The 27,368-nt window shown below is 46.2% G+C and overlaps 1 protein-coding gene across 4 annotated transcripts in view; it reads left to right on the top strand.

Moving 5' to 3' along the window:
- Ptprg (protein tyrosine phosphatase receptor type G) overlaps positions 1 to 27,368 on the top strand; it is a 671,458-nt gene that overhangs the window by 537,942 nt on the left and 106,148 nt on the right. For all 4 annotated transcript variants that reach the window (XM_003480132.4, XM_063257832.1, XM_013143912.3 and 1 more), the window contains exons 9-12: positions 9,044 to 9,228; positions 12,941 to 13,049; positions 18,784 to 18,833; positions 20,386 to 21,142. In XM_003480132.4, the coding sequence (XP_003480180.2) occupies positions 9,044 to 9,228; positions 12,941 to 13,049; positions 18,784 to 18,833; positions 20,386 to 21,142 (1,101 nt within the window). The remainder of the gene's footprint in view (positions 1 to 9,043; positions 9,229 to 12,940; positions 13,050 to 18,783; positions 18,834 to 20,385; positions 21,143 to 27,368) is intronic.

The raw sequence follows: 27,368 nt of genomic DNA, 5'->3' as shown, positions 1-27,368 counted from the left end.
CAAGTAGCTAGTTGGTTCAGATGTCACATCTAGGGTTTCATCCCCACTCTGCTAGAACTGATGATGAATCAGAGCAGCAGGTGGTGAGGAAGCACAGCTGAGATTGCAGCCAATTATAACCAAACACCAGCCAAGAAGCAGAGAGGTGTCAAGCCCATTTGTAGGAGAGAAATTTTAAGAACCCAATAGAAAACCAATGACAGCATCTTAACCAGCTGAACTCTAATCATCTGAAGTAAGTCACATAAACAAAGCCTAGCTAAATGTGTCTGTGCAGGTATCTGTGTGACTCTGCTGTGGCTGCTGGGAAGCCAGCTCATGGGCTATTAGTTCTTGGATTAGTTCTTGGCGCAATCTTACCTTGCAAAGGGCTCTGTTTTAAGTGACCCAGCTACTTCAGCGCTGTAACGCCATCTTAGCAGTGAGAAATGGGAGACTCGGCCATGGGAAACCCCACTGCAATTCAAGGGCCCAGGCATTTACCTTGCTTGATCTCTGCTTCAGCCCCCCATTGGAGCCCATGACTAGAGCCAGGCAAGGGAGACAGGAAGAGGCTCCACATAGAAAGGATACTGTGCAGCATCAACCTGCGACCCATCCATTTGCTGCCTTGGTGGGAAATCACAGTATCTTCACATTAAAGAGGGACAGGAAGGGCTCCTGGGCTCACAGAATCCACCTCTAGCCAGAGCCCAAGGGGCAGTTGTTGTCGCCAAGTGAGGATGGAAGATGCATCATTCTGAAAGTCCCACCTCCCTTAGTGCTGAGCCAAACAATGATTTTTCCTGCACAGGACATGGACATCCCTATGACCTTTAGCTCTCAGAGGAAGAGGGACATCATGCGAAGAAAAGACTCCAGGGAGGCAGGAGAGGGCAGGAATAGCAGAGCGTGGGAAAGTCCAAACCTTGATTCTAGCCCTGGAGAGTTGAACTTCCATCTCCGCTTTCCCAGGCACTGCCTGTTGTGACTACTGTGGTGGTTTCCTGAGCACGGAGCTCTGTCCCACGCACAGCAGTCATTGTTTTCAGATGTTTTAATATGCATTTGTTTGCTGAAAACTGATTTATAATTCAGAGCTTATCCACAGAATAAGAGGAAATACTATCACATGGTGTACAAAAGAAGTCCTCAGTCCATAGCTTACATCAGTTAAGAAACCATGGGTTTAAACTCAGAAGCAGTGGACTAGTACTTGGCCAACTCTCTGAGCAGCTATAACTGGGGTCTCCCTTCCCAAGGTGGTCCCCAGAGTCACCCTGGGACAAACCCCTGGTCCAACACTTAGAGCTGTGATAGCTAGTCCCCACTGACCCACTTCCCCTTCCTCTGCTGCCAGCCACACCAGCATCCTTTCCAGTTCCACCTTTGGAGGGCTTAGGACAGTCTGTTTTCTCCATCTGCTACCCAAGCCTCCTCCCTTACTGCCCACTCTGTAAACTACTGCTTGTTGTTCAGGCTTCAATTCAAATACTCTTCTACTCAGTGAGTATAAAGCCATCACACAGAAGTGCTGTAGCATTTGCCTTAAAAATATGTGTTCCTTAGTGAAAGGAGGATGTAACCTTTGGAGTCCTGTGCATTTCTTTAACCACCTATGGATTATGCCTCCTCTTATAGTTTTAGATGCATAAAAATATAGCTAATTTTACAGGAAGCCAATTATCCTTAGATATTATCAAACTATCTTTAAAATGTAAAATACTAACTTTATTTGCTTCTTGATGAAGGTGTTTAAATGATAAGATCTTGGCAACAGCTCTAATGAGACTTAGACGTAACCATAGGTCTTATTGCATAAGCCCTGCAAATAATTCCAGGGTTTGTTAATAGCATTCAGGATGTAAGGAGATGGTACCTTTTAGTTGAGGTTGGTGAAAATAACTGTTCTTTTTTCCCATCCAAGTTCATCGACATCTATGAATTCTCACTGAAGTCTAAGGAACTCTAAGTTAAGCACTCTGATTTAGAAAGATTAAGGGGTTAATGTCTGTTCCCGTTTTGGTCATCTTCTCCAGGAGATCAGAGACCATGCCAACTTGTGCGTATGTGTCAGGGACTTTACACACAGCAAATGAAATACTTAATAATTTAAATGTTCCTTATAGCACTGTTGCACAGTGTTTGTCTGTGCACCCTCACGCATTTTATGCACTTATTCCAGAAACTGTTACTCAAGTTTTATCCAAGACCACATGGCTGGTTTTATCCAGAACCAAAACAACCTGACCCCAGAGTGAATAAGAGAATGGATGACCTTGTTAGATCTAGGTCTCCAAAACTAGGGTACGGACAGAGCCAGCAACCGTACCGCATTACACTAGGATTCATGACATGATTTATGAGTGGCACTGACTCAGTGAAGATCCAGGCTCATCAGCTGGGGCAGTACTCTCAGATCACACAGAATGGGACAGAAGAAGAGTGGGTGTACAGCATTGCCCAGATTGTCACCGGCACTCCCAGGAAGGCCCGAGCGACCCTGGGCCCTGGATACATTTCTGATGGAGGAAGAATCATGACTGATCTACCTACAGTTTTCCAGGGACTCAAAGCACATTGAGGGTGCTCTGGGAATTGTCAAGAGAGTCCTATGTTAGTATTTGTTATGAGAACCCAGAGTGTAGGGGTGAAGGGAAGGGGTGAGGAATGGAGCGGTGCAAAAGAAGTGTTTTGCTCGAAGGATTGTTAACCATGAGGAGGCTGCTGTTCTGAGAGTGCAGAGATGACTCTAAGTGCCTGTGTGGTATAGTGTGCTCCTTCTGAGAGTTGAGTAACATCCTGATGTCTTCACAAACACAGTGCAAACAAGAGGACTCACATGGGAGATGTGTGGAGAGAACTCCCAGGGCTGCCCTCCTGCAGCCCTGCCCGCTCTGGTTCCAGGTCTCCATCCCCTCTGCTGTCGTGGGGGCTCCACCCAGTGCCTTGGCTTCTCTAGTCCTTAGTGTCTTGGCCTCTCTAGTCCTAGTGTCCTCATCCTTAAAGCCAAGTTGATTCTGTCCCGGGGAGTTGGGTGTCACGTGCATGGGTGACCCAAGGGGATTCCACGCCTGGCAGCTGCAGCTATAACTAGAAGGTGTTCAAAAGTTGTAATGTCTTAAAAACTGCCGGAGCTCCGTCCTGCTTTGAGTCCTTTGTTTGCAGTTCTGGCACTTTCCTCCAAGCTGTTTGCCCTTCATGAGCTCTTGGGCAACGATGAGGGAGGGAGCAGCCCAGAGCTCTGTGATTCCAGGTTTGAAGTCCTGGGTCTGCTGTGGGAATGTAGTGTTTACGTAGACCACTTTGATACCGCCCTTCAAAAGAAGAGTTCCTCCCCCGAGGCCATGTCCTTCAAAAGCTTCCTTCAGGAATCCACATTCCTGGGTTCCTGAGCTGAGCTGGAGCAATGGGGAGCAAAAGGCATGTAAGCAGTCTGTCCTCTAATTGGTCCCGCCTGCTTTTAGGAGGTGGTTCCTGCTCTCTCCTACCCTCAAGAGAAGACCTTGCCGGCTGTCCTCCCTACCCCAGCTGGAGCACAGCAACCTGGTCACTCAGACCCCATGCCTTGCTGCTGTAATCTTCCTCCACCAGGAGGCAGAGTTTCATTTCTGTCAACGGCACTGTGAAATAGTGACTGTGCACCAAAGCACTTTGTTCAAGCAGTCTGTCTCTTTAACTCCTGATGGAGTGTGCTGTTGTCACAGGTGTGACATCTCATGCTGGCAAGAGATGCTGGGCAGGAGCATTGCACTCCAGACACAGTGAGGCCCTTGCACACAGAGCGTATCCCATTAGCTTCTTGAAAGCCCAGGATGAAAAAGACAGAGTCAAGGGGAGTGTGAGTATTTACTTGTGGAATCACTGTGAAAATGTGCTTTATATGCATGTAGAGTCCGAGGAGCTTGGGTGCTTTGCTACAAGTCTCATTGTTACTGAACAAAGCCTAGGGTCATATGAAAGAAGGTTCAGAGGGAACGAGGAAATGCTCAGAGCTGCAGTGGGCATCACGCTAGATGCCTATGAAAGCAATCAGCCCCAGGAGGGAGCACAATCAGGCTCCTGCAAAAGAAGAGGCTGTACCTTCCAGGACACTTGTGTAGACAGCTGAATGCGGCAGCTCTGATGTGGTCACAAGGTTTGGATTTTGTGCAAAAAGACATCAAGATGTTGCAGACAAGGTGCTGTCTGCAGTGGCCACTGTTCCAAGAAAAAAAATTGCAAGTACTGCGCAAGTACTGGCACAGAACTCCTGGCGCTCTGTTTACATCAGAGGAAGATGCCCTAACCTTAAGGCCCTGGCACCTGCAATTGGCAAGGGTAGGTAGAGGAGAGGTAGGGATTGAGAACAGCAGAAGCATGGGTCTTCAGGAGATGATTGGTGTGTGTGGGTGCAGACTCAATTTCGACACCTGGATGGAAATGTAGAATGTACCAATATTTCGATCCTGTGTTGGCTGAGCAGCTTGTTTCTGTGTGTGCCAGGCAGCCTGAGGCTTCTCCACGGTGTTCCCTGTATTGTGATATTGCCTGCTAATGGGCACCCATTCCACAGATGAGAACCGAGGGGGTTCTCTGGATCGGCATGAACCCTTGAGAGTGTCCGGTTGCTCCAGCCGTCCGCTCTCTAGGTTGTTTGGTTGCCTCCCTAGAGTGTGCCATTTATTGAGCAGCATGTGTCCCCTTATAGAAGGTCTGAGCAAAAGACTGGAGACAGAAATCCCACACACATTGCAGGCGCCTGAAGGGGAGCCCAGGGACAAGAAGTGTGGTACTGATCTTGGACCTGAGGACTTCATCAGTAGCAGTAAAGGAAGAACAGAATCTTGCTCTGTCCGTATGTGTCTATGTCTGGATCTATGCCTATCTCAGCAGTACTGGGTGATGAATGCAGAACTTTCACACTGAGCTACACCTCCAGCCCTTCTTCAGATTTTTAAAAATTTGAGCTAGAATGTTGCTATGGCACTAAGTTTCATGGGCTGGACTCAAACTTGAAATCTTCCTGCTTCAGCCTCTCAGTGGGCTAGGATTACACACACACAATGAACAAAACACTCAGCCACAATATCCCATCTCTTATTCTGATGTTGAAATCTGGGGCCCTGCTAAGGTTGTAATCAAGATCTGGTCCCTGGCTGGCTGGGAGATGTGTACAACTCAGAGGAATGGAGAGTGGACAGATAGGGAGGGCACAATGTATAGGGCCTAGAGAGGTGGTGATGCTGAGGAAAGCATGGCCAGAGAAGAGTAACTGAGAAGGAAAGTGCAAGCCTAGATGGGGCCACCTCACACAGGCCATGCGGACAAAGAAAGGATACGGATTACATTCCTTGTACGGCCAACATGCCATACATCCGGCAAATGTTTCCCAGCTGCCTGCCACTGCCACTGCTAAGGACTCCAGGGCAATGCATTGAGCAAGAGCAGAAGCATGGAGCCCACCTGCTAATGTGGGCTTTGAAAAGGGAAGGCAGTAGTGGGATTCTGAACATTCTAAGTGCCTGGAAGCATCTGAACTCCTCAGAGGAGCAGCCCTGCTTGGCGGCGCTGGGGTAGAGCTCAGTGCTAATGAGACAAACACAGTTGACAACCGTGTTTCAAATAACAGTCTAGTGTCCCTTTATTTTCTGAGTCTGCAATCAGTAAACAACTGATCTGTAGGCCAAAACTCAGCCACCATCACCTTTTGTAAAACATGAGCTGAGAATGATTTTATATCTTATAACAGGAAAAAAATCCCAAAGACGTTTCTGGCACATGAAAATATTATGAAACTGAAACTGAGTGTCCGCAGTAGGGTTTTCCTGGGCAGAGTCACACTTCTCATTCTTATATTACTAACTGTGCTGCTTAGTTGTGCTTCAAAGGCAGAGTCTGTTGCAACCCAGAAACCAAAGTTGTCTGAAACCCGAGCTGAAAACGTTTATTATCTGGCCCTTTGCAGAAAAAGCCTGACCAGCCACTATCATAGCTCCTCCTATTCCTTTGCAAAGGCCTCCTCCCAAAGTGCCCACTGTGCCTAGAAAGCAGCTGTCTGTCCTGAAAGGTGACAGAGGAGACAAAAAGGAGAGCGATTTCTCTTCATAGCATGCTTCTCAGAGGCAGGGCAGGGAGGACCCTGTGGCCTGCAAACCTCTCTGGTCTCTGCTGGCCTGGGGCTCTTGCCATGTATAGTGAGAGGCAGGCAGTGGGTCTCTTGGTTGCAGAATTTGTGTGCTGGCAGGCAATCCCTTTCTTGAGAACTTAACTAACTCAGTATTTTCTAACTTGTTGAGATTGTGGGATTTTGTACTTTCATTCAAAGCAGTGGTACCAAACCTATTTATTATGAGGAAATACATGCAGGACTTTAGGAGTGAAACATAACAATGAAGGAATGCATTTGCAAAACTTTCACATCAGGCTGGGTGTATGTGGTCACCCAGGTAAAGGGAGAGTTTTCTATCTGGATATTGGTCCACAGCATTGCACAGTGGTAAGCTGTGGTTAGTTACATTGAGATTCAGGATGTTTTGCTTTCTTTCTTTTAAAGCTATTTACATTTTTGTGCAAATTCAGAAAAGTATTATAGATAGATAGGAATCATGTTAACCTGACCAGTAAATCTGTTTTCCTCCCAAAATATAAATGAGGGTCGAATCTGCCTGTGGGTGATAGGATTATTTATGTGGCTGTGGTGTAACCGCTGGGGAGAGATGCATATTCCCATGCAACTTGGATCAGGGGAGAGAATGGCTGCAAAAAAGAAGATGAAGGAGAACATAGTAAGGGGTGAGAGCATAGAAGGGAAGGTGTCCTTGTGAGGTATAAGAGACCCCGTAGAGAAATCTCCTTGGCTCACTGTTAGTATTGCAGAGTTGGGATGTAGACCTTTTCCCTTCTTTCCCCTTTGCCTTCTTGAGAAGCCAGCCTGTTTACCAAGTTGGGGTATTTAAAAAACAGTATTCTGGTGCCACCTAGCATCCTTTCTCTGTCACTTCACCCCAAGTGTCAGTAGAAGCCTCCCTTCAGATGCTTTGTTTGGTGCACCTGCTCTGGTGGCATTTTTATGGTTGGCAGAGGCTCTGCCGGGGCTCTGCAGGGCAGTGGGAATGCCTCATTACCTAATGTAGCCTTTCCTTTCTGTGTCTGTTACACAAAGCACGTCTCGGCAGCTGCTTCACGGATTGGCAGTTGAAGAGCACAGCAGTGTCTCCCAGTGGGAACCCATCCCTGCTGTCCCCCAGCAGTGTCCTGACAGCTGCTGTGTTTTTGTGCTGTGCACACCATCCTGCACCCTCAGGCTGCCTTGGATCTGGGAACCTGGATGGCCACCTGGGGAGGGGGACTGACACATGGTGGGCTACTGATTGCCCAGTTGGGCTTCCAAAGAAACCAGTGGGTCAGATCCAAGCTCTGTTCTGCACACCTGTTTTCTCCAGCATGCATATCTCCTCAGCTACACTGCCCAAACCTGCACCTCTTCCTCCTTACCTGCCTGGCAGAAGCCTCTCAGTTTTACGTTCTGGTGCCATGGAGCCTGCTTCCCTTGCTGGCTGTCAGTCCCAGGTTTGCCCCTAGCTGGCCATGGGGAGCACCTCCTGATGGCCCTCTCTGCTCTGACGCCCTCTGCACTTGCCAAGGGCAAGGATTCTTGTCTTGTAGTGGCTTCTGTGGTCCTCTTACTCTAATACTTGGTTGATGGTTTGTAATACTGGGGATTGAACCTAGAGCTTTTCCACTAAGCTACATCACCAGACCTTTTTAAAGTTTAAAAATTCTCTGAGACAGTGCGTTGCCTAATTGCCTGGGCTGGCAATTTCTGATACTCCTGCCTAAGATTTTCACATCTTTCTACCCTGGACCCACAGCTTGAGTCAACTGCTTCTCTAAAACACTTGGAGAATTCCAGTCCTCTCTCCCTTCTTTTGATCTCTTCTTCATGGTCGCTGTCAGCTTTGCATGTGGCATCCTTTGGCAAATCCTTATTTCCCCTTTTAGACCACTGGTCTTATCACTGGGCAGGTCACACAGCCCTGTGTTCTGGCGCAAGCACATTTGTGAATATCTGGAGACATGGGGTTTTCCCAGTAGTGGGGAGGTGTCCCTGGCACGAGAGGCAGCCAGGGGCTGCCCCTGCACAGTCCCATTTCCCAGAGCTCTGGGGTCCAGGTTTTCAGGACCAGAGAACCCTTATCAGACAGGCAAGGGTGACTTGATGTTCTCAGCCTTCTGAAGTTTTGTCTGTAGATAGATGTAAATCCACGGTTTGCAAAGTCTTCTCACCACAGCGAATGATAAAACAAATTAATCTGTTCTTTCCTCATACCCTGCATCATGGTAGTTACACAGGGTACTGCTGGCCCAGAGAAAGTCACCCTTCTGTTTGTGTCTTCAGATTATTTAGAGTCTCAGGTTACATGTGGTTATTTACGTCCAATCTGTTTACACTAAACTTTCACCCACAGTTTTAGCTGGACATCCCCTGAGTTAAATGTCCTAGCTTCTTCAAAAGGTGTATTCTGAAGAAAACCAAAAAAAGCTAGTTGACTGGTAAATTAAAAGAAGCCAAAGGGAGCTATATACATGTAAACCCAGAAGTCAGGAGCCTGAAGCAGGACAGTTGAGACTTTGAGGCCAGCCTGGATAACTCAGGAAGCCCTTGTCTCAGGAAAATAAAAAGAGTCTAAAGGGACCATGGATAGCTCTAAAAGATCATGGAGAAAGTGAGGGAAAGTGAAATACGGATTATTTATGTGACAACTCAGTTGGGTTAGTATTCAGTTCCCTCCTTGGGATTGTGGGAATCAGGTCTCATAGAACAATGGCCATATTCTTAGAAGAGGCAGCATTGAGGGTTGGATTATCAGTGTGATGCAGTCTGCTTCCAGTGGCTCAGCTGAGAAAGAGCTAAGCTCTGTATACATGTGTGTGTGTATGTATAGACAGGAAGGGATGCTGCACAGTGTTACTGGCATGTGGCTGTGTTTGAAGACCATGGGCATTTCCTATGGATGGAGAGGCGCTAGCCAAGGGTGTGCTGTGCCCAGAAAGCCCCTGAACCTCCCTGCTGTGTCTTCAGTTTGCAGCTCTCCTCCCATCCACATGAAGGTGCAGCCCCTGAACCAGACTGCACTGCAGGTGTCCTGGAGCCAGCCAGAGACCATCTACCACCCCCCTATCATGAACTACATGATCTCCTACAGCTGGACCAAGAACGAAGATGAGAAGGAGAAGACATTCACCAAGGACAGCGACAAAGATTTGGTAAGCCCTGTTCCTAGGCAGGGTGCAGCTTGCCCTTTTGTCTCCAAGGCCCAGGCTGTGGCACTTGGTCAGGCAGTGTGCGTGGGCCAGTCCGACAGTGGTACCTGCGGGTATGGGCTTTCATGGTGCATAATTGATGCTCCCTGGACTCCACATGCATGTATCAGCTGCATGACCAGAATAACTGGTTACTTTCCTCACAGTAGCCCTTTGTGATCTACACCAGATCTCCTCCTGATTTAGGCTTTCACATCTGCTCAGGTGAACACATGTAGCAAATGCATTTTGCAGGCGCACCCAGATGTTGGTGCTTCCTGAGTTCTGCAGAAGTCCTCACTCTCACTAGAGTTATTCCCTCTCTGTTGTCTCCTACTCCCCCTACCCACCCCTGCTCCATCTGTTACTGTCACCACAGCCACCTGGCACTCCGCAGTCCCTACCACCCCTCTTTGCCTTCATTTGTCCTTAACATAGTCCCATCACCTGCTGCATCCATGTGGTGTGGAGTTTCTAACTCTGAGAGCTTGTAATACCTGACTTCCCTATCAGCTACACAGATTTAAGTTCTCATCAAATACATAAATGTTTAGCAGTGGAAACACAGAAATGCCCCGCAAAACAGGTGTTTGTAAAATCCAGCTACTTCCTCTGTCAAAGCAAATGCTCTAGAAGCACTAGTCCTACAGTCTGTACACAAGAACCTCAGTAACATAGTCGAGTTTGAGATCTTTGCTTATTTGTTGTTTATCAAAGAGGCTCCAGAATAATAAGACCATAATTGTCTCTGCATATGGATAGTGTACTGGCACCACATGGGAATCTCAATGACAGTTGTCACGTGCCTTTTCCCTCTAGAACAGGGTCTTTGAGGGCCATTCGATCAGTTATAGACTGACACTTTCCATATTCGTTCAGATGAAATTTCTTTTACTTCATTTCCATTTATAGTTTCAATTTCCCCACTAGACATTGTTATCTGGGCCACATTAGGGAACAGCACACTTCATGAAATCAGAGGAATCTGTTGAAAGGCACCAAAGTTTTTGATGGATTTTAACCTTTCTCTTGGCACATCTTGAAGTCCATCAGGGATTCTTCTCTTTCTGAAGTAAAGCAGGCTTGCAATAATCAGCAGAAAGGATCTGGTCCTCATTTGGTTTCTCTTTATAAGTGGAAAGTAATTAAACAAGCAAAGATGAGTAGATAGTGCCTGGCAGCGAATTCTGATACATCCCTGCATCCGAAGTGAAGATTTTGCTCTGAACAGAAGATGGGGTCAGAGATTTACAGAAAGAGCATAAATTAGTTTCTGAGAAAGACAGAGACACAGACAAAAGTGTGCCTTGCCGGCAAGTTCTGTTTCATATGAATTTCTAGGGATATGTTCTTTATTAAGAAACCTAATTTTATTAATTCTTCAACACTTCAACAGTGCCGACTTAGTGGCAGCAAAGCTGTTTTGTAACTTATGGTCACTGCTGCTCAGAAACCTAAAATTAGCACTTTATATTTCTTGCATTTCCCAATCGCAGCCCTTTTCTGCATCCTCCTGCACCTCCTGAATACCTTGTACAAATGAGACAATGAGCTTGCACTTGAATAACATGGCCCTGACCTGCTACTCCCATTAGGAAGCTGCTTTCCAGGTGACAGCCAGAGGTGGGGCTACAGTGATATGTTAAAACCCATACGGAGGTGGGGCTACAGTGAAATTTTAATACCATGCAGAGGTGAGGCTCCAGTGATATGTTAATACTCATCGAAGTTTGCAGTGGTTTCACCTAGAAACATCTTAGAGGTTCATGCACATTGTAGCTTCCTGCATCATCCAAGAATGCATGTGTGATAAAATAAATAGTGATTATATTTTTAAACCATTTCTTACAATAACATGCACATTCCTTTGAACCCCTGTCAGAATACTCCTCCTTGCTTCAAAATCGTGTATCCCATCCTGCTTTGCCGCTTTATGAAGCAGTTCTAGAAGTCCTGTTTCGTGAGTCCCTTGAGTGGTGATGTTATGGCTGCTTCAAAGTCCTGAACTGACTCAAAACAGTCTTCTCTCATAGTCATTTTGACTTTGGGGAAGAACCAGAAGTCACATGGTGCCAGACCCAGAGAACAACGTGTGTGCAGACAGCCCCCGTTTTTATGAGCCTAGCTTTTTGTTGGGTGGTTCTTGCTAGCTGCATGCAGTGTACTTTTGATCCCACCTTTTAAAGACACTCAGGAAAAAGCCTTCCACAACTGCTTCAGAAAGTAGTAGGGATATGACTGGGGGTTTAGCTCCGTGGCAAAAGTGCCTACCTGGCAAGCAAAAGGTCGTGAGTTCGATCCCCAGTGCCCTCCAAAAAAAAAAAAAGGATCAGAAAAGAAAGTTGCAGGAACAATGGGATATTGTGTTTGAAAGAAGGAGAATTTTGAGGGGATTTGTGTAATGTGTCCTTTACTGTAACAAATACATTTTCATTTAACAAGTGCTGTATTTTTGATCAGCCCTGTGCACAGTTCATTGAACTGTCACAATGTATAAAAGGGATCTGTGGGAATCTGTTGGGTGCATTTTTTTGTTCCTTCAGGAAACAAGTGCTGCATTTTTAAAAAATGTGTTACCCTTTCTTACCGCACAGGGCTGTTTGAATGAAGCGTTCAAGCATGGTGACCTGCATTTGTCTGGGGACATTTATCTGAGGTTGGCAAAGATTTTCCTACAAGGCCCAGATATTAAGAATTCTATGGTGTATATATATATGTATGTGTATGTATATATATACTATCTCACTATACTACTACAAGTTGCAAACAGCCGTAAATAGTTTGTAAACATATGGCTATGGCCATGTGCAAGTAAAACTTACTTATGAAAGCAGAAGACTGACTAGATCTGTGCTGCAGGGTGCAGTTCGCCCACTGTCACTGATCAGTAGATGCTAACTGTTGCTTCATGCGTCTACCTGTGAGCAGGGTTCCTGACCTGGGTTACACAGCTGCTACAGAACCTGTGAGTAACTGTTTTTCTCCCCACTTCTCAGCCGAAGGTAGCATAGGCTCAGGGTCACACAGCGAAGTCTTGGAACCTTGGGCCTCTGTTATTCCTCAATGCATGATATCCCATGTGATCCATAGGGAAGATGTGACCAGTCCCTCACACTGTCAAGAAGCACCCATGCAAGAATTGCTTCCTGACATTTGGAAGTCTACATGGTTCTGGAGATTCCTTTGCTGTTTCTCGAGGCTGTCTAGGATAAAGGACATAAAGAGTACAGTAATTAAAACGGAAGTCCAAGCCTTGGAGTGTAAAGAGGACTGAAGCTACCTTCCAAGCCATGCTCAGGAATGGCAGCCAGTTGTGGTGGTGCACACGTTCAATCCCAGCACTCTGGGAGGCTGAGGCAGACTGATTTCAAGTTCTAACCCAGCAAGACCCTGTCTCAAAACAAAAAATACAGTGAGCTGGAATGTAACTCAGCATGACAACCCTGGCTTCAGTCTGCAGTACCAAGAAAAAGAAATATCAGCAGAGAAAAGAATAATGCTGTTATGTCTCCAGTCTTCCATAGTTTGTTATTAAACTTTCCTTCTCCAGGGCGTCTCTGGTTAGCAGGGAAGCACCACAGCTGTCGACCCTCGCCAAGTTCCCAGGTGTGCTTGAGCAGGTAGATGGTGCCCTAGAGCTTGAAACCTTTTCCTCTTTGTGCTTCTTCCCCTGCAGAAAGCCACCATCAGCCATGTCTCACCCGACAGCCTTTACCTGTTCCGAGTTCAGGCCGTGTGTCGCAATGACATGCGCAGTGACTTCAGCCAGACAATGCTCTTCCAGGGTGAGTGTTGCTTCTCTCTTCCTCCTGCCCACGCACTCTTGCCTGTTGCTCTGTCTCTTTTCCTGTTCAAGGCCTGCGGAGTGGGGATTGGCAGACACAGCCTAAGAATCAGCAGCTGGTTTAAACCACACCTGGAAAGCTGCAGTAATTTCTGTCCTCTTTGAATTTGGAGCGTTAGGAGCCAGAAGGAAGAAAACGCCAAATATTTACTGTTTTATTGTTGTTTTCTAATTTGTGGGAGATCCATATTTGACTCATACCTCCCGCCCCAAGAATACCTCTGTGTTAAATCACAGAATCATCTCTGTCATGTCCTCAGATGACCTCTTCAGATTCTTAGTGTCTTTCTGCTCACTGGTCTCTCAAAAACTGGACCCAGAACTACTCCAGTTCCCTTCCAACTTGCAAGGCACACAGGGAAGCCCCAGCTCCCTGGAATACAGGTGTATGTTCCTGATAACTTGGGGACCAGTAGAAGAGGTCTGGGGCCAGCACAAGAGGTAACCTAGTATGACTTTGCCTTGATACAAAATGTGAAAATGCTGAAAGGCTCAGTAATCAGTCTGGATATGTAACATTTTAATGGATTTCTCTTAACAAGTGTATGTGTGTTTGGGGAGCTTGGTACATGCATATAACACATCTTGATTGTTTTAGATTTCTTTATACTCTTCTCTCTCATCTCTTCCCCTTCTGATTTCCTTTCCTCCTCTAAAACACTGCTTTCCTGTTTCCTACAATCTCTTCCTTATTGTATTCATTCTTTGATTTTTAGAATAAGTTTGTCATGTAAGAAAAACCATGCAATATTAAGCTTTCTGTGTGTGATTTATTTCCCTTAATGGTAAAGTCTGAAGTTATATCCATTTTCCTGCAAATGACATGATTTCATTATGTATGGCTGAATCATATTCCATGGTGTATATATACTATGTTTGCCATTATCTATTCTTCTTTGTTGGTAGTTTTCAAAACCAAAATCAGTACAAGGATTTCGTGAATCACCTATTATAGATTTAAAGGATGGATGGCATCTATTCTAGTGGCCCCAGCCTATCCGTGGTGTTAGCCCCACTATTGTAAACAGAGGTGGGCAGCCTGCATGTAGGCTGAAGTTTGCCCACTTGGCTTTGTGCCAGGCAACAGTGGCAGCTCTGAAGTAGAGACAGCCACTGGGCCCTGCCTGGCATATCTGATGCTTCTTATGGGGATCTCTACTTCTCAGCCTTCAGCTTTCCCAACTTAGATAGAGCCTACACAGCACACCATTGATTCCTCCCATTTCTGAAACATGGATCTAATACGAGTGTTGGACTTTTCCTTCAAAAGTACCAGAATCATTGCCTGTGAATGCAGGGATCTGTGGAGCATGCAGGTCTTGGCCCAGACAGGTCAGCATAACCAGAAGGCCCTCTGTCTTGACATTCCCAGCCCCTTCTAAGCAAGCTGGTAGAGTGTAGTGTACCGCAGGAGTCCAAGCTCCATATAGGTTGCAGTGATCTCCGTGGAGCCCAGGACATCAAGGGCTGGCAAAGACTGGACTAGCCAGTGTTCTGCAGTGGGTGTCAGTCCTGGCTGCTGGGTAGCAGCTGTGTCGCTGCCTTGCTTGAGCTGCAGTGAGCCTGTGGAAACATGCTGGTATTAAAATGACACAGAGCACTGCAAGTGTCAGGATTAGCACAGTGATCACGACCCAGGATGCCTGCCTTACCTCCTTGGTGCAGATTTGGTGTCAGTCTTATCTGACTTGCTCGACACCAGCTGTGTACATTTTGGAGCTATTTTGACCTCTGGAACATTTCGATAAACTTCACCTGTTGAGCATCCCTAATCCATATTGAAGTCCAAAATGCTCAAAAGCGAAACCATTGGAGCATCTAATCAGTGCTCCCAAGTTTCAGATTTGGGGATTGAGGATGTTGAATGTGTGTTAGCTTTGATGTACGAAGTATTAAAAGGGCTGGTAAAGTAGCTCCATCATTGAACACTCCCATAGTTAGCATGAGGGGGAAGATAGATGTAATCTGTTCAAATTCCCAGCATTGACACACAAATTACTCAGAGTGATAATGATACAAATGAACCCAGGTCAAGAAGCCCTCTGTCCTAGATGAGCTCCCAGCAAGCAAATCTTGCAGGTAAGTATTCTTTGCTAATGTGTTCACCCTTCCATTTAAGCAAACTGTAGCATAGCTTCACTGTTTTGCGTGCAAAAATCACTGTTTTGCATACAGTGTGTCTACTTGCGCCCTAAATATATTAGTTCCTGTCTCTGTGCTGCCTGGAGCCTAAGTGCCAAGGCCAGCTGTGTGCCAGCTGAGCTCAGCAAGAGAGAAGGGCACAAGACTGGGTGCCTACTGTGGCTGTACACAGAACTTCAGGCGCATAAATCATGATTAGACCTCCCTGCACTCTGACCCAGAGCTGAATTGGCTGGCTTTTGTGTAGACTTTGAAAAATTAAATGTTGATAGTGGAATGTAATTCACAAAGGCCTGGCAGCTGTAAATTCAAAACAGAGTGTTTTAAATGCCCAATCCCAGTGACTTGTTGAAAATGGCAGTGTCTCCTTTGCGACTTTCTTGCGTGAGAGGTAGGCAGGAGCTCTGTGTGCTGGTATTTATTATTTATTCCTGATGTGGATATAGGAGCCAGGTCCTGTCTTGAGCCCTCCCCATGGACCGAAGCATTTTCCCTCCAGTGATCACGTGAGCAAGTTATAATCAGGGGAAGGCCACTGGCCTGCTTGCTGCAGCAGGTGGAAGGTTCTGAGCAGGAACAAAACTATACAAAACTGACCAACTATGAACACTTCAGGTTTAAAAGGCAAGAAAAGAGCTCTGAAAATTGCATAGAAGCTTTTTCATGATAATCAGGTTTATCAGTGATAATGCATTGATATCTGACTGGAGAGTGTGAAACCACAGGGAATATTTAGCTCTTTCTAACAAATCCAACAATATTTATGTTCCGTGGCATAAGAGTAAGTATATCTGCCTCACTGCGGTAGATATGATAACAGCAGTAATAGCAAGTAGTATTTATCGAGTGGCCCACAGAGCATTATCATGTAAATTATTTCCTCAGAAGCCTCTGGTTGGCATATGGTAACGTAGGTGTTGTTTCTCAAATGGGAAAATGATGGTTCAGGCCCAAGTAACTTGAGAAAAATCCCTGTTACTGAGCAGGGTTCCATTGTCTTGTACTAAGGACAATCTGTACACACAACAGTGGGTGACCCCTGAGAGTAAATGGGACTCTCCACCCCAGATTTGAACAAAGGTTAAAAAACATCAGGATTGAGTGTTTAAGCTAGTGTGTAGGGTTTTCCAGCTTTTTTGTGTGTGTCACTGATGTGTCAGGGGCCATCCTGACAAGGCCTGAGATCCTCTCCCAGAACTGTGGTTCCAAGTGAAATACGTAAGGGAGGAACCAGTTACCCTGCAGTACAATGAAACAATTTCAAGCAGGTTGGGATGCAGCAGCACACAGGCGTCCTTTATGAAAGTGGTAGTAAATAAGGGCGGTTGGCCCATTAGCTACAGTGATTCCAAGTGGTGGACAGGCAACAGGAATCCCAAATAGAGAACGGAAGATATCGGGCATTGTAGCCAGAGACACAGGTGCAGCAAGAACAGCTGAGATGGTGGATGTTCATAATGGCAGGAATAAGCTTTGCCAGGTAGAGATGTCGCTTCCCACCCTGCCCTTCCATCCCTTAGTCCCTGGATCCCAGGCTGAGCACTCCTTGTTGGAATGGGCTGCTGGAATCTTCCTGGTCATAGGGCTGTCACTACCTGGATGAGAGTCAAGACTAATAAAAGGCAGCTTGCTAGCCAGCCTGGGTCACAGATGCCTGTGTTCCCTGCACTGGGGAAGCCGAGGCAGGAGGGTTGTTGTGAGTTCTAGGCCAGCCTGAATGACATAGTGAGACTGACTCAAAAATTGAGTCCCGTTTGCTGAGAACTGCTGGGTTTGTTGGCCTTGATTAGAGCCCTTTGTACATGGCAAGTAAGGCAGGTGCCCTGGAAACTTTGTACCTACGTAAACAAATTGCGGCATGTACAGCTATCCGAGGGAAGGAAATTGCAGATCTGCCCCCAACTGACTAATCAGGGGAAACTAGTCCTGGCTGAGACCTGACCTATTTGCTTCCTCTGCTTCCGTCTTTGACCTGAAACCTAAAGATTGTATGGACTTGTAGACCTGACTTTCATCTCTTCTCTGGGTATATTTCACTTTTCAGCTATGCAAATAAGCGTATCATTAGGCCAGGGGCTATAAGCTCAGGCCTTATAAGCTCAGGGACCTGTGCATAGGCCATGTGGGCCATCACTGGGAAACTGGAGCCCATGTGCTCCCTAGCTCTGCCCCACCCAAACATTTCCTGTTGAAAGCAAGCCCAGTTTGTATTGCAGTATCTTTAGATAAGTTTGAAGTTAGGATTTTTAGATGAAAGCTACTGTTTATATTACAGTGTTGACTGCACAGTCAGTTAAAAAACAAAAACCTTGCAGGACAAACAAATAGGGTAAGTTGCATGACATTTATATTTTATCTAAAAATCATGCCAGGTGTTTTTTTTTGTGTGTGTGTGTGTGAATGCTTAGTAGCATATATAGGAAGTACAAGTTCAATTTTGTGTCAATACTTTTTTAAGTAATGACAAAGAAAAAACTAGGTGTTTTTTAAAAGTTCCTTAGTGATGTACTTGCAGTGACTAAAAAGTAGAATCAATCCACATGTGCACTGAAACATGCACCTTGAACAAAAGCAGTGGACACATACAGTGGAATACCATTCAGCCATAAGAAAGGAAATTCTATATGCTATATGACACATGCTATATGATATGGATGACTCCTATACACATTATTAAGCTACACATATGAAGCCAGTCACAAAACTATGACTATGCATAATCACATTTATTCGAGGTATCCATTGTAGTCAAATTTAAATAATACAAAGCACCGTGATGCTTGCCAGATTACAGGAGAGGAGAAAATGTGTTGTTGTTTGCAGCATACAGACTCATCCTTGTTCAATGACATCCTAGAGATGGATGGTGCTTATCCTTAGCCACCTCAAATCCATATACTATAAAATGTTTAGGGTGATCAACTTGTATTAGCTAGGTCCTGCTATGATTTAAAATATTTACTAACATTCCTAATACTATGAGAAAACAGAATTTTCAGAAAAAGTTGAACAGCAGAAAGGGTGATATGTGATTAGAGTACAATTATAGCATCTTATGAAAATAAGTGTCTGTATGTTAGAGGATTTTATAGCACCAGTGGAAATACAATAATGGACAATACACAAAAGTTTAGGCATATTAATGGGTTCAATTATCATGCAGTTCTTACATTTTTAGGATGAGTGAGAAGTGCTCATTTAACATGAAACGTTATAGTACGTTAAAATGCTTATTAGAAACATCAACATATGATCCAAAAGTGGAGACTAGAATGTTTTAGAATTTTAATGAGTGACTTTAGATAAGGCACAGGACCCTACAGATCACTGCCAAGCCTCCGTGGATGTTCTCTGACAGCAAGCTAAAAAGGGTTTGAATATTTTGAAATACTTTAAAAAGTCTACAGAGAAATACTCTATGGCATGTGAAAATTGTATGTAGTTCCGATTTGTGTCCTGAAGTACAGCTATATTGGCACTACATCCTAAATACTGGCTTATCTATTTTATAATTCTTTCTTTCTCTTTTTTAGCTAACACCACCCGCATATTCCAAGGGACCAGAATTGTGAAAACAGGAGTGGTGAGTATAAACCACAGTAGCTGTGTCTTAGCTGGTTGTGAATCTGCATGCAGTTAAAACAAGTACCACGAGGTGGCAGTGTAGTGTTGCTGAACTGCTCAATGGGGGGCAGTTCAAATGGAGAAAAACTCCTAATTCAGTATGTTATAAAAACTGCACAGCAGTGGCCTTGTACTGTATGTAAATTGTTAAAAGTAAAAACACTGGTGTCAGAAAATACAAGGGAGTTAGGAGGTTAATCTATCCTAAGTGGTTTCATTTGGTATATGCTGTAATTCAGATGTTGCTGTTACAATCCAAAAGTTATATAGGTCTACACATTTCTGGAGCATGAATAAATTGCTCAGTTTTCCCATTCCTGGTTCAAAGAAGAATCATAGTGCTAATTCCAGTGAAGGTAAGCACGGTAATAACCTGAAACTCACTGCTCCCCTTCTGGATTTGGGAATCAGATGATTTTATTTTCTGCCACAACAGCCTAGAAAGCCAGTGTTAGTATGGTTCCCCCTTCACAGTCTGGGCACCAGGCTCAGTGAGTTTAAGTCCCTTGCCACATCACCCAGACGGCACACGAGAGTCCCTCACCTCCAGCCCAAGATGCCTGATTTCCGCGGGTGGAGCTCCTGATAGGAGGCACCAAGTTCTCCTTAAACAGCCTTAGAACTCCACATTACTAATACAATCACACTTAAACTACAAAATTCTCAGTTTCAAACTCAGTATCAGGAACTTGAGTTGTTCTGGCTTCTGTTTTTCATTGAGTCCAGAGGGCGAGTGGGAGAGGCTGCACACAGACAATGCTACCTCTGTACCTTCCCTGGCTGCCCGGTGCTCTCTGTTTTACAAGAGGCAATGCATTCCTGCTTCCATGACAGCAGGGACAGTGGTGGCACAGGGGTGGCCCTTGGTGAAAGGAATGTTGCTGCTGGTGTTTTTTCATGTCCTTGGAAACAAATTCTCTCAGGATAAACCCGGGAGTGACCACAGCGCAGCTCACACTTGACAGGCAGGCTGGATGCTCTCTCACTGGATGTGTCCCTCCATTGCCTCACTGCAAGTTAGTGGGATGGTGCCTGATTCCAGTGTCCTTTCAGAGAGGGACAATAGAGGGGTCAGAGCTGAGTTTTTACCAAAAGTGTCCGTGGAAGACAAAGTTGGGTTTCTGCCCCTCAAGCTCCCTCATAAGCCGTGGAAGGTTTCATGTGACCAGTTTACCATTCCTTTCTTGTTGGTCTTTAAGCCAACTGTAATTTGCTGCTTACTGTTTTTGTTGTTTTTGTTGTTGTTGTTGTTGTTGTTGCTTTGATCATTAGCCTCAACTAAGTAGTATTAGGAAAAGGTTGGGTTTGATACTCTGGGAAAGCTTTGTAATGTGTCTGAGTCTGTTACTGGCCAGCATCGGTCACACTTTGCACAATAGTTCAGGAGACCCTTTGATTTAGATGAATAAAACATTGAGGTTTGACAGACCAGGGCTCTGTTCTCAGTGCTAACTACAGATACTTTTCTGCTTTGTCCTTTTGCCTCTTCTGCACCCTCGGTGACCTGTCAGCCCACAGCGTCTCCGGCCTCTTCAGCAGACATGGCACCCATCAGCTCAGGGTCATCCACCTGGACATCCTCTGGCATCCCTTTCTCCTTTGTTTCCATGGCAACAGGGATGGGACCTTCCTCCAGTGGCAGCCAGGCCACGGTAGCCTCCGTGGTAACCAGCACGCTCCTGGCGGGCCTGGGGTTTGGGGGAGGTGGCATCTCCTCCTTCCCCAGCACCGTGTGGCCCACACGCCTCCCCATGGCCGCCTCAGCCACCAAACAGGCAGGGAGGCCCATCCTGGCAACCACAGAGGCCTTGGTGTCCCCAGGGCCAGATGGTGACACGGCTCCAACCAAGGACAGCGAGGGTGCCGAGGAAGGGGATAAGGATGAGAAGAGCGAGAGCGAGGATGGCGAGCGAGAGCATGAGGAGGATGGGGAGAAGGACTCTGAGAAGAAGGAGAAGAGTGGGCTGAACCGTGCCACCACTGAGGAGGGTGACCACACCGCGCCCACCCCAGCCTCTGCATCCCCCAATAGGACTGCAGAGGAGGGCGGCAATCAGACTACATCTGGGGACAGGCAGGAGCTCACTGCCTCCCCCACAGACCAGGCAGACCCAGACTCGGACGTGGTCGCCTCCACTCAAGTGCCCCCCACTGCCACAGAAGAGCAGTATGCAGGGAATGATGCCCGGAGGCCAGGTATGCCCTCGAAGAAGCCTGTGTCCCGGGACCGATTTTCCGAGGACAGCAGATTCATCACTGTTAACCCAGGTAAGTGGAGCTGCCCTGCTGTACATTCCGTGCTGCTGAGAGAAATAGACCTGTCCTCTGAGAGTGCACAGCAGGGCCCACTGTACAGCTGTTAACCACAGCACTCTGGGAGGCTGAGGCAGAAATATTGCAAGTTGTATCCTAGCCAGGGTAGCTTACAAAGACCGTGTTCTAGGAGAAAGAAAAGAAGGAGTGGGAATGTCATCCAGGGCAGTGACCCTGGGTTGAGTCTCTACTGCTGCAGAAAATAACAGAGGACAAAGAATTTGGGGTAAGGGCTGAAGTTTCAGAAAGCAGTTAGCATTTTTGGAACTGAACTAAAAGGACGCCCATCTGAAGTTTGCTCATCCAGATCTCTGTCTGTGGTCAGTGATGCAGCACCCCCCCTGACATCCTGGACCCTGGGCTGGATGGGGCCAGGGAGGTGGGGCCTGCCTCACAGTGGCGCAGAAGCAGACAGGTGATAGACAGTGACCGGCTACTGCACATGCAGAGTTAGGTCACAGGAACATCTCAGAGCACGCCATAAAGGTGGTTAGAAGGCAGAATCCCAGAACGACCGGACTCATTTTCAGTGGTGAAATGGCAGTAGAAGAAATGAACAGGAAGCTCTGGAAGAGGACTGTGAGGGGGGCGATGACCACCCTCAGCTCAGGAAGTCTGCTCTGGGGAAGTGGCATGCACGCTGCCATCTAAAGAATGAAAGGATTCAGTCTTAGAGAGCAAGTGTTAATGCATGGTCTGAGCCCAGGAGGTGTAGTGCCATGAGCCAGTGCTGCTCTCAGCAGTGTATCTGTCTGGCTCAAGGGTAGTGATGCAGCCAAGCCAGGTTCAGCCATGGCTCCTGCCATGGTGGCAGCACTTCCTCTGCTTTCTCCTGTGCCCACATGTTAATGAGCCTTCCTCATAGCTTCCATAGGAAGCTATAGCATGAAGGGTTGTTATTGTTCGGAAGGGTTTTCTTAATAAATTCTTCATTTTGCCAGACTACAAGATGTTTAGCAACAATTTTTTTTTAATCTAAGCTGTTGTGCAGTTACAAGAGTGCAAAAAAAGAGGCAACTGGTATTTATTTGCTTTTGCACTTGTAAACATTAAAATTCATCTAAAGCTGAGATCTCGTATGTTAAGATACAACTAGAATAAATTTTCATGTTTTGAATTACTTTCCCCTTACGGCTGGTATGAACTGTGTTTTAAAGTAGAGGTCCCCTCTCCTTTAGAAGTTGCTTAGACTGTCCCCGTTTTGGGGAGGAATGCACAGTAGCTGTCTCTGGAATCAAGTGAAGGAAATATGAGAGCAGTTGTGATGCTATTCCTCTGTGGACATGGACTTTTGTCCATAGCGTGCTTTAAGAAAGTCGAATTCTTATTTGAGACTATTAAAGAAGTACTATAAATGGTCTGTTGTATCCCAGGCACTGGATTAGACTCCGGATAGAAAAGAAACCAGCAAGGACCTCCATTCCCTGGTGGTTTGTATTTTAGAGGGGACACTTGAGAATGTCACAGTAAACATGGTTCTAAAATGTGTGACAATAGGTAGAGTTGGAGGTGGGGTCCATGCAGCACTGAGTGTCCCAGGAAGACATCTGAAACCCAAGGAGTGAGGACCCTCCATGTGGGGAATCAGGAAGTGTACTCTAGGCTGCAGGAGCAGCCATACTGGAGACCCTAGTGTGGGAAGAATCCGGATGCATTAGGGAGCTACCAAGAGGCCTGTGGAGTAGGACCAAGGAGCACAGAGCAGAGGGAAGGACGTGATTAGAGACTGGCAGAGCTCACATAAGGAAGGAGCTGGTTGCCCATGCTGAGGACTGGATTCTGTTGGAAATGGGAGTTCAGTGGTGGATCATAGCAGGAGAGGTTACTCATCCCATTCACTTTTGTGAAAGATTGCTTGGGCCTCTGCATGGAGATGTTTAAGGGAGGGGAAGTGGACACAGAAACCCGTTTAGGAGGCTGTTGTGTATGTTCTCTGAAGATCACAGGTAGACTTGGAATTGATTTTCCGTCCTGCTCCGTCTGACATTTGGACTTAGGGCTCTTACGTTCTCAGCCTGCTCATCCGACATTCCTTTGCCCACACGCCTGGAAAATGTGGCTGTTGGAGTGTGGGTTGGGAGCGTGCACAGTTGGAGAAGCTGCAGGGGGGTGAGGTCCCCGACTGTTCCAGTAACATGGCAGAGAGTTACTGCTACTGAAGTCAGACTGCAGACCCAGGGAGACCGGAGAAGAAGCAGTGGGGACAGCCATCTTCAGGAATGGGGTGTCAGACAATGTCTGGCAGCCTTGGCAAGAGAGGCATTTGGAATCAGATAGCTCAGGAAGCCTGGTGCCCCAATCACTCCTGGTCCTTGGGCCAGCCTTGCTCAGGGTCCTCATCTCAGCTGTACAGTGAAGAGGACAGGAGCTCTTTAGTCAAGGCAGAAGGTGATGTGAATACTCACCCTTCTTGTTGGTGACAGGAAGGACGGACTGTCAGGAGTCCAAATGCCACATCGTAGCTTTGGCAAGGATAAGGAGACCCTGAGGAAATTAAAATGCGTAACTCGAGTGGCCTGAAATCAACCTGCAGGAACACCTGTCCGTCTTTGCCATCATGAACCAGGGCATCCCCACCTTCAGCCCCAGTTGCAAGGTCCTCTTCTTCTGAAAGCCAGGGGCTCTTGCTTCGGATGTCAAAGTTTAGATTTGAAAGTGGTAGTGGAATTCTTTTAGCCAGAAGTCTGCAAAGTTTTTCAGCAAAGAGGATAGCAAATCTTTCCAGTTTTGCAGGCCTCACTTCTGGCATCCAGCACAAAGGCACACCTACCTAAGACTGAAAAGAGTAAACATGCTTAGAAACCAACAAACTGTTTACAGATTGAGACAGGGTACCTGGTCTGGTCCAACACTTGGTATTTATTGGCCAGTCTTTCTCCTTAAGCAGGTAGATGTGTTTTCCTTTTGATTATGAATGGATGCAAGTAACTTGAGCACCAGATAAGCAAACCCACATCAGTCCTGCTGCCCGAGCTCTCACTGCAGTTTGTCCAGCTTATCCTGTCCCTCATCTGCCTCTTCCAGCTTGATATTCTTTATTTTAAATGAAATAACCGTCATAAGTGTTCTTAGTGTTCTTTGTTTTAAATGAAATATTTACCATTTTATTGTTAGTAGTGATTTATTTTTCAAGATGTGGACCTGCTTAAATGTTTCAGATTTCTTTTCATATTTAGGGAAAAGGATTTGAATCAACATTTGGCTCTTTGGAAAAAGCTCCAGTGTTTAAATGATCAACATTTTACATTGACTCCAAAAACAGTGATAAAATTCCTTTACCATTTGAGAAGTGCTTTTTGAGTGATAAACATAGTACCATTAGTGCTGTGGCCTAGGGAGAAGAAAAGAGGAATACTGCCCCAGAGGAGAGAAAACCCAGATCCATCAGAAACCAGAGAAAAGGACCTGGTGTGAACATTATTAGGCAGCAGTGGGCGCCCGGCTTTCCTCCTTCAGTCCTGCCCAGTTATTACTGTGGAAGGTATAGCACAGAACCAGAAATGCAAGTGTATGTGCAGAATTCCCTGCTTTTCATGTTTTTTTTTTTTTTTTTTGAGACAGTGTTTCATCAGGATCCTCTAATGTTTAAGTGACTGCATACCTTAACATTCTTTTTTTTTTTTTTTTAATGTGGTCAGAGTAAATACATATCCCTGGATCAGGGGTGGTCACCAGCATTTACTATTTAATTTGGGTGTGATTGCTGGAGCTGCCATTGGTCTGGTTGCCTGTCCCAAGGTTGTGGACATCTTCCCATGTGCACGTGCCCAGTATCACCAAAGCTTTCCTAGCATCTGCTCGCTGTCTCCTTTTAAATTTTACATCTTGTTTTTTCTTCCTACATGTTAATGAAAACATTTCTCCCTCAGGTTGATTCTTACTCCGAAACCCCACTAATACACATACACATTCACTGAAGGCTTCGGAGTGTGTGGCTTCTGGCTCCAACATGAGCAGGGTGGTGAGGGACAGTGGGGTCAGGACTCAGTGAAGTGCAGTCTACAGGGCACATGTAGTCTGGGGCTAGCTTCTGTGTGGCATAGACAGAGCCGAGCATATACCGAACTGTGCAGACCCCTAGGTGCTCTGTGCTCTGAGGAGACTCAGTGCCTCCTGAGAAGCCTCAAACTCTCAGGGCCGAACCACAAAGCACTTGGGATTGAAACAGCGGTGTCCTCAGTTTGCCTCTGAGCTGGCCCTGCTGCCGTTATTCTCTTGCAGCACTCCTTTGAAAGTTGTGCTGTCGTAGCAGAGAGGAAACGGGCTCAGGACGCATGGCATGCACAAGACAGAGCCCAAGAGTGCGCTGACAACACGACACACTTGCTTTTGGGCCCCTTGGCCATGGTGCTTGTTCCCGAGTGAATGGCACAATGTCCATGTGTATTTTAATGTACACCTCTGCAAAGCAGAGGATCTCTGTTGGGAGACTTTTGTCCTTCCTCTCAGGTACACATGCAGTATCTGGGAGCTCTTCTGACCCTCACAGCTGGGGTAGGGTGGCCTTGGCGCTAAGTGCAGGGCAGTGTACTGGTGAATGGCAAGCAGTTGAACAGGTTACTCCAGAATAGGGAGCTGTCCAAAATGGCAGAGTGCCACAGTTAGGAAAACCTGGCTCGTGGAATTAACATCAATTCTTTAGATAGAAGCTTACTTGAGGAAAAAGTAAACTGACTAGTGCCAAGAAAAACAATGGCTGCAAGTTCGTGGAGACAGGGCAGAGATGATGAGTGCAAGAGTCAGCTGCCTGGTGGTTGGAGACAGTAGAATGTGCTTGGGAGAGGCCATGCCAGTTTCCACTTGTAGTTACCACCCAAGTGGGACTGCAGGAACTAGTTCTCAGCCAAGGCAGGCTGTGCTGGTCAGGCCCCATTCTTGGAGATGTTTCTGTGTAATTCTGCTTGCCTGTGCTCTGAACTACGGTCCTCTTGGGTGAGGCATGATGTTTAGTACCAGCTCAGGGCATGCTCAAGGTGGGGTTTGGTTACAGGATATGGTTTTGTTTCCTCCCAGAAAGTATCTGGGTCCTTACCCACCCCCAGGTAATTTCTGAGTGGGACAGCGGGACATCTTTTAGGGGTATGAGTGACACCAGTGTGTGCTTCAACCCTGACGGAGTTTAGAAACGCACGATTTTGCACCAGGTGCTGATGGTGGTAGAAGTTGGCACTAGCTGTATTCACGAGGCTTGGAATTACACGAGGAACTATTCAGTTTCTCAACATCAACTTGATGGTGATGGTGATGGTGTGGTGGTGCAGGTGTGAGTGAAGTGGTGTGGTAGGCTTGTTCACAGTGAACACTGGTAAAAGGTGATGGTTGGTGCCCTGGTCCTGCTCACACAAATCTGGAGTACAGAGCTAGTCCTGTTGCAGAGCGTGCATGTATGTGTGACGAATGAGCAGTCTTTTTCTCTGTAACTGTCGTTTGATTGACCTCAGTGCCCCCAGAGAAATAAAAAGGAAATCTTGTGGCCCTGAGTGAAAGAAAAGCAGTCCACCTTATCGTATGACACTTTTGGAAATGGCTTCCATTCACAATAACAGAAAACAACATCACTGTTGGAAAAAATTGTGGACAGATGGACCCTCAGTGCATAGGAATGTAAAAGGGTGCCACTGCTGGGAGAACAGTAGAGCTATTCCTCAGAAACTTAAAACTACAGCTGTCACATGATGCAGCAGCTCTTCCTCTGGATACACACCCAAAAGGACTGACAGCAGGGTCTCAGAGATGTTTCACAGCCATTCACATAGCAGCCGACAGGTTGAGGTCACTCAGTTCCCCATCAGTGAATTAGGGGATCAAGAAAAATTGATTTATATATACAGTGGTATCAGATTCGGACTTGAAAAAAATCCTGTCTTATGCTTCCATGTGGGTGAACCCTGGTGATACTGTGCTCCATGAAACAGGCCGGTCACAAAATCATGGATACTGTCTGGCTGCACCTTATAGAAGGTACTGTGATAAGGGCAAGCTGTAGAAACAGACAGTAGAGTCGTTACCAGCGGCTGGCCGAGGAGGGTGAAGGCTACTGATTTAAGGAGTGCCAAGTTTCAGTTCTGTGAGATGAAAAAGTTCTCAAGATTGGTTGCTCACCAATATAAATATACTTAACACCAAACTGCTCAGTGAAGTTTTCTGGAATGAAAGAGACTATAAATGTGTGGTATGCAAG

Source organism: Cavia porcellus, unplaced genomic scaffold (assembly GCF_034190915.1).
Source record: "Cavia porcellus strain 051 isolate PalLab524CR breed Dunkin Hartley unplaced genomic scaffold, mCavPor4.1 scaffold_10, whole genome shotgun sequence".
Classification (NCBI taxonomy): Eukaryota; Metazoa; Chordata; class Mammalia; order Rodentia; family Caviidae; genus Cavia; species Cavia porcellus.
The sequence above is the reverse complement of the archived record's forward strand: the minus strand, read 5'-3'. Positions and strand labels throughout refer to the sequence as shown.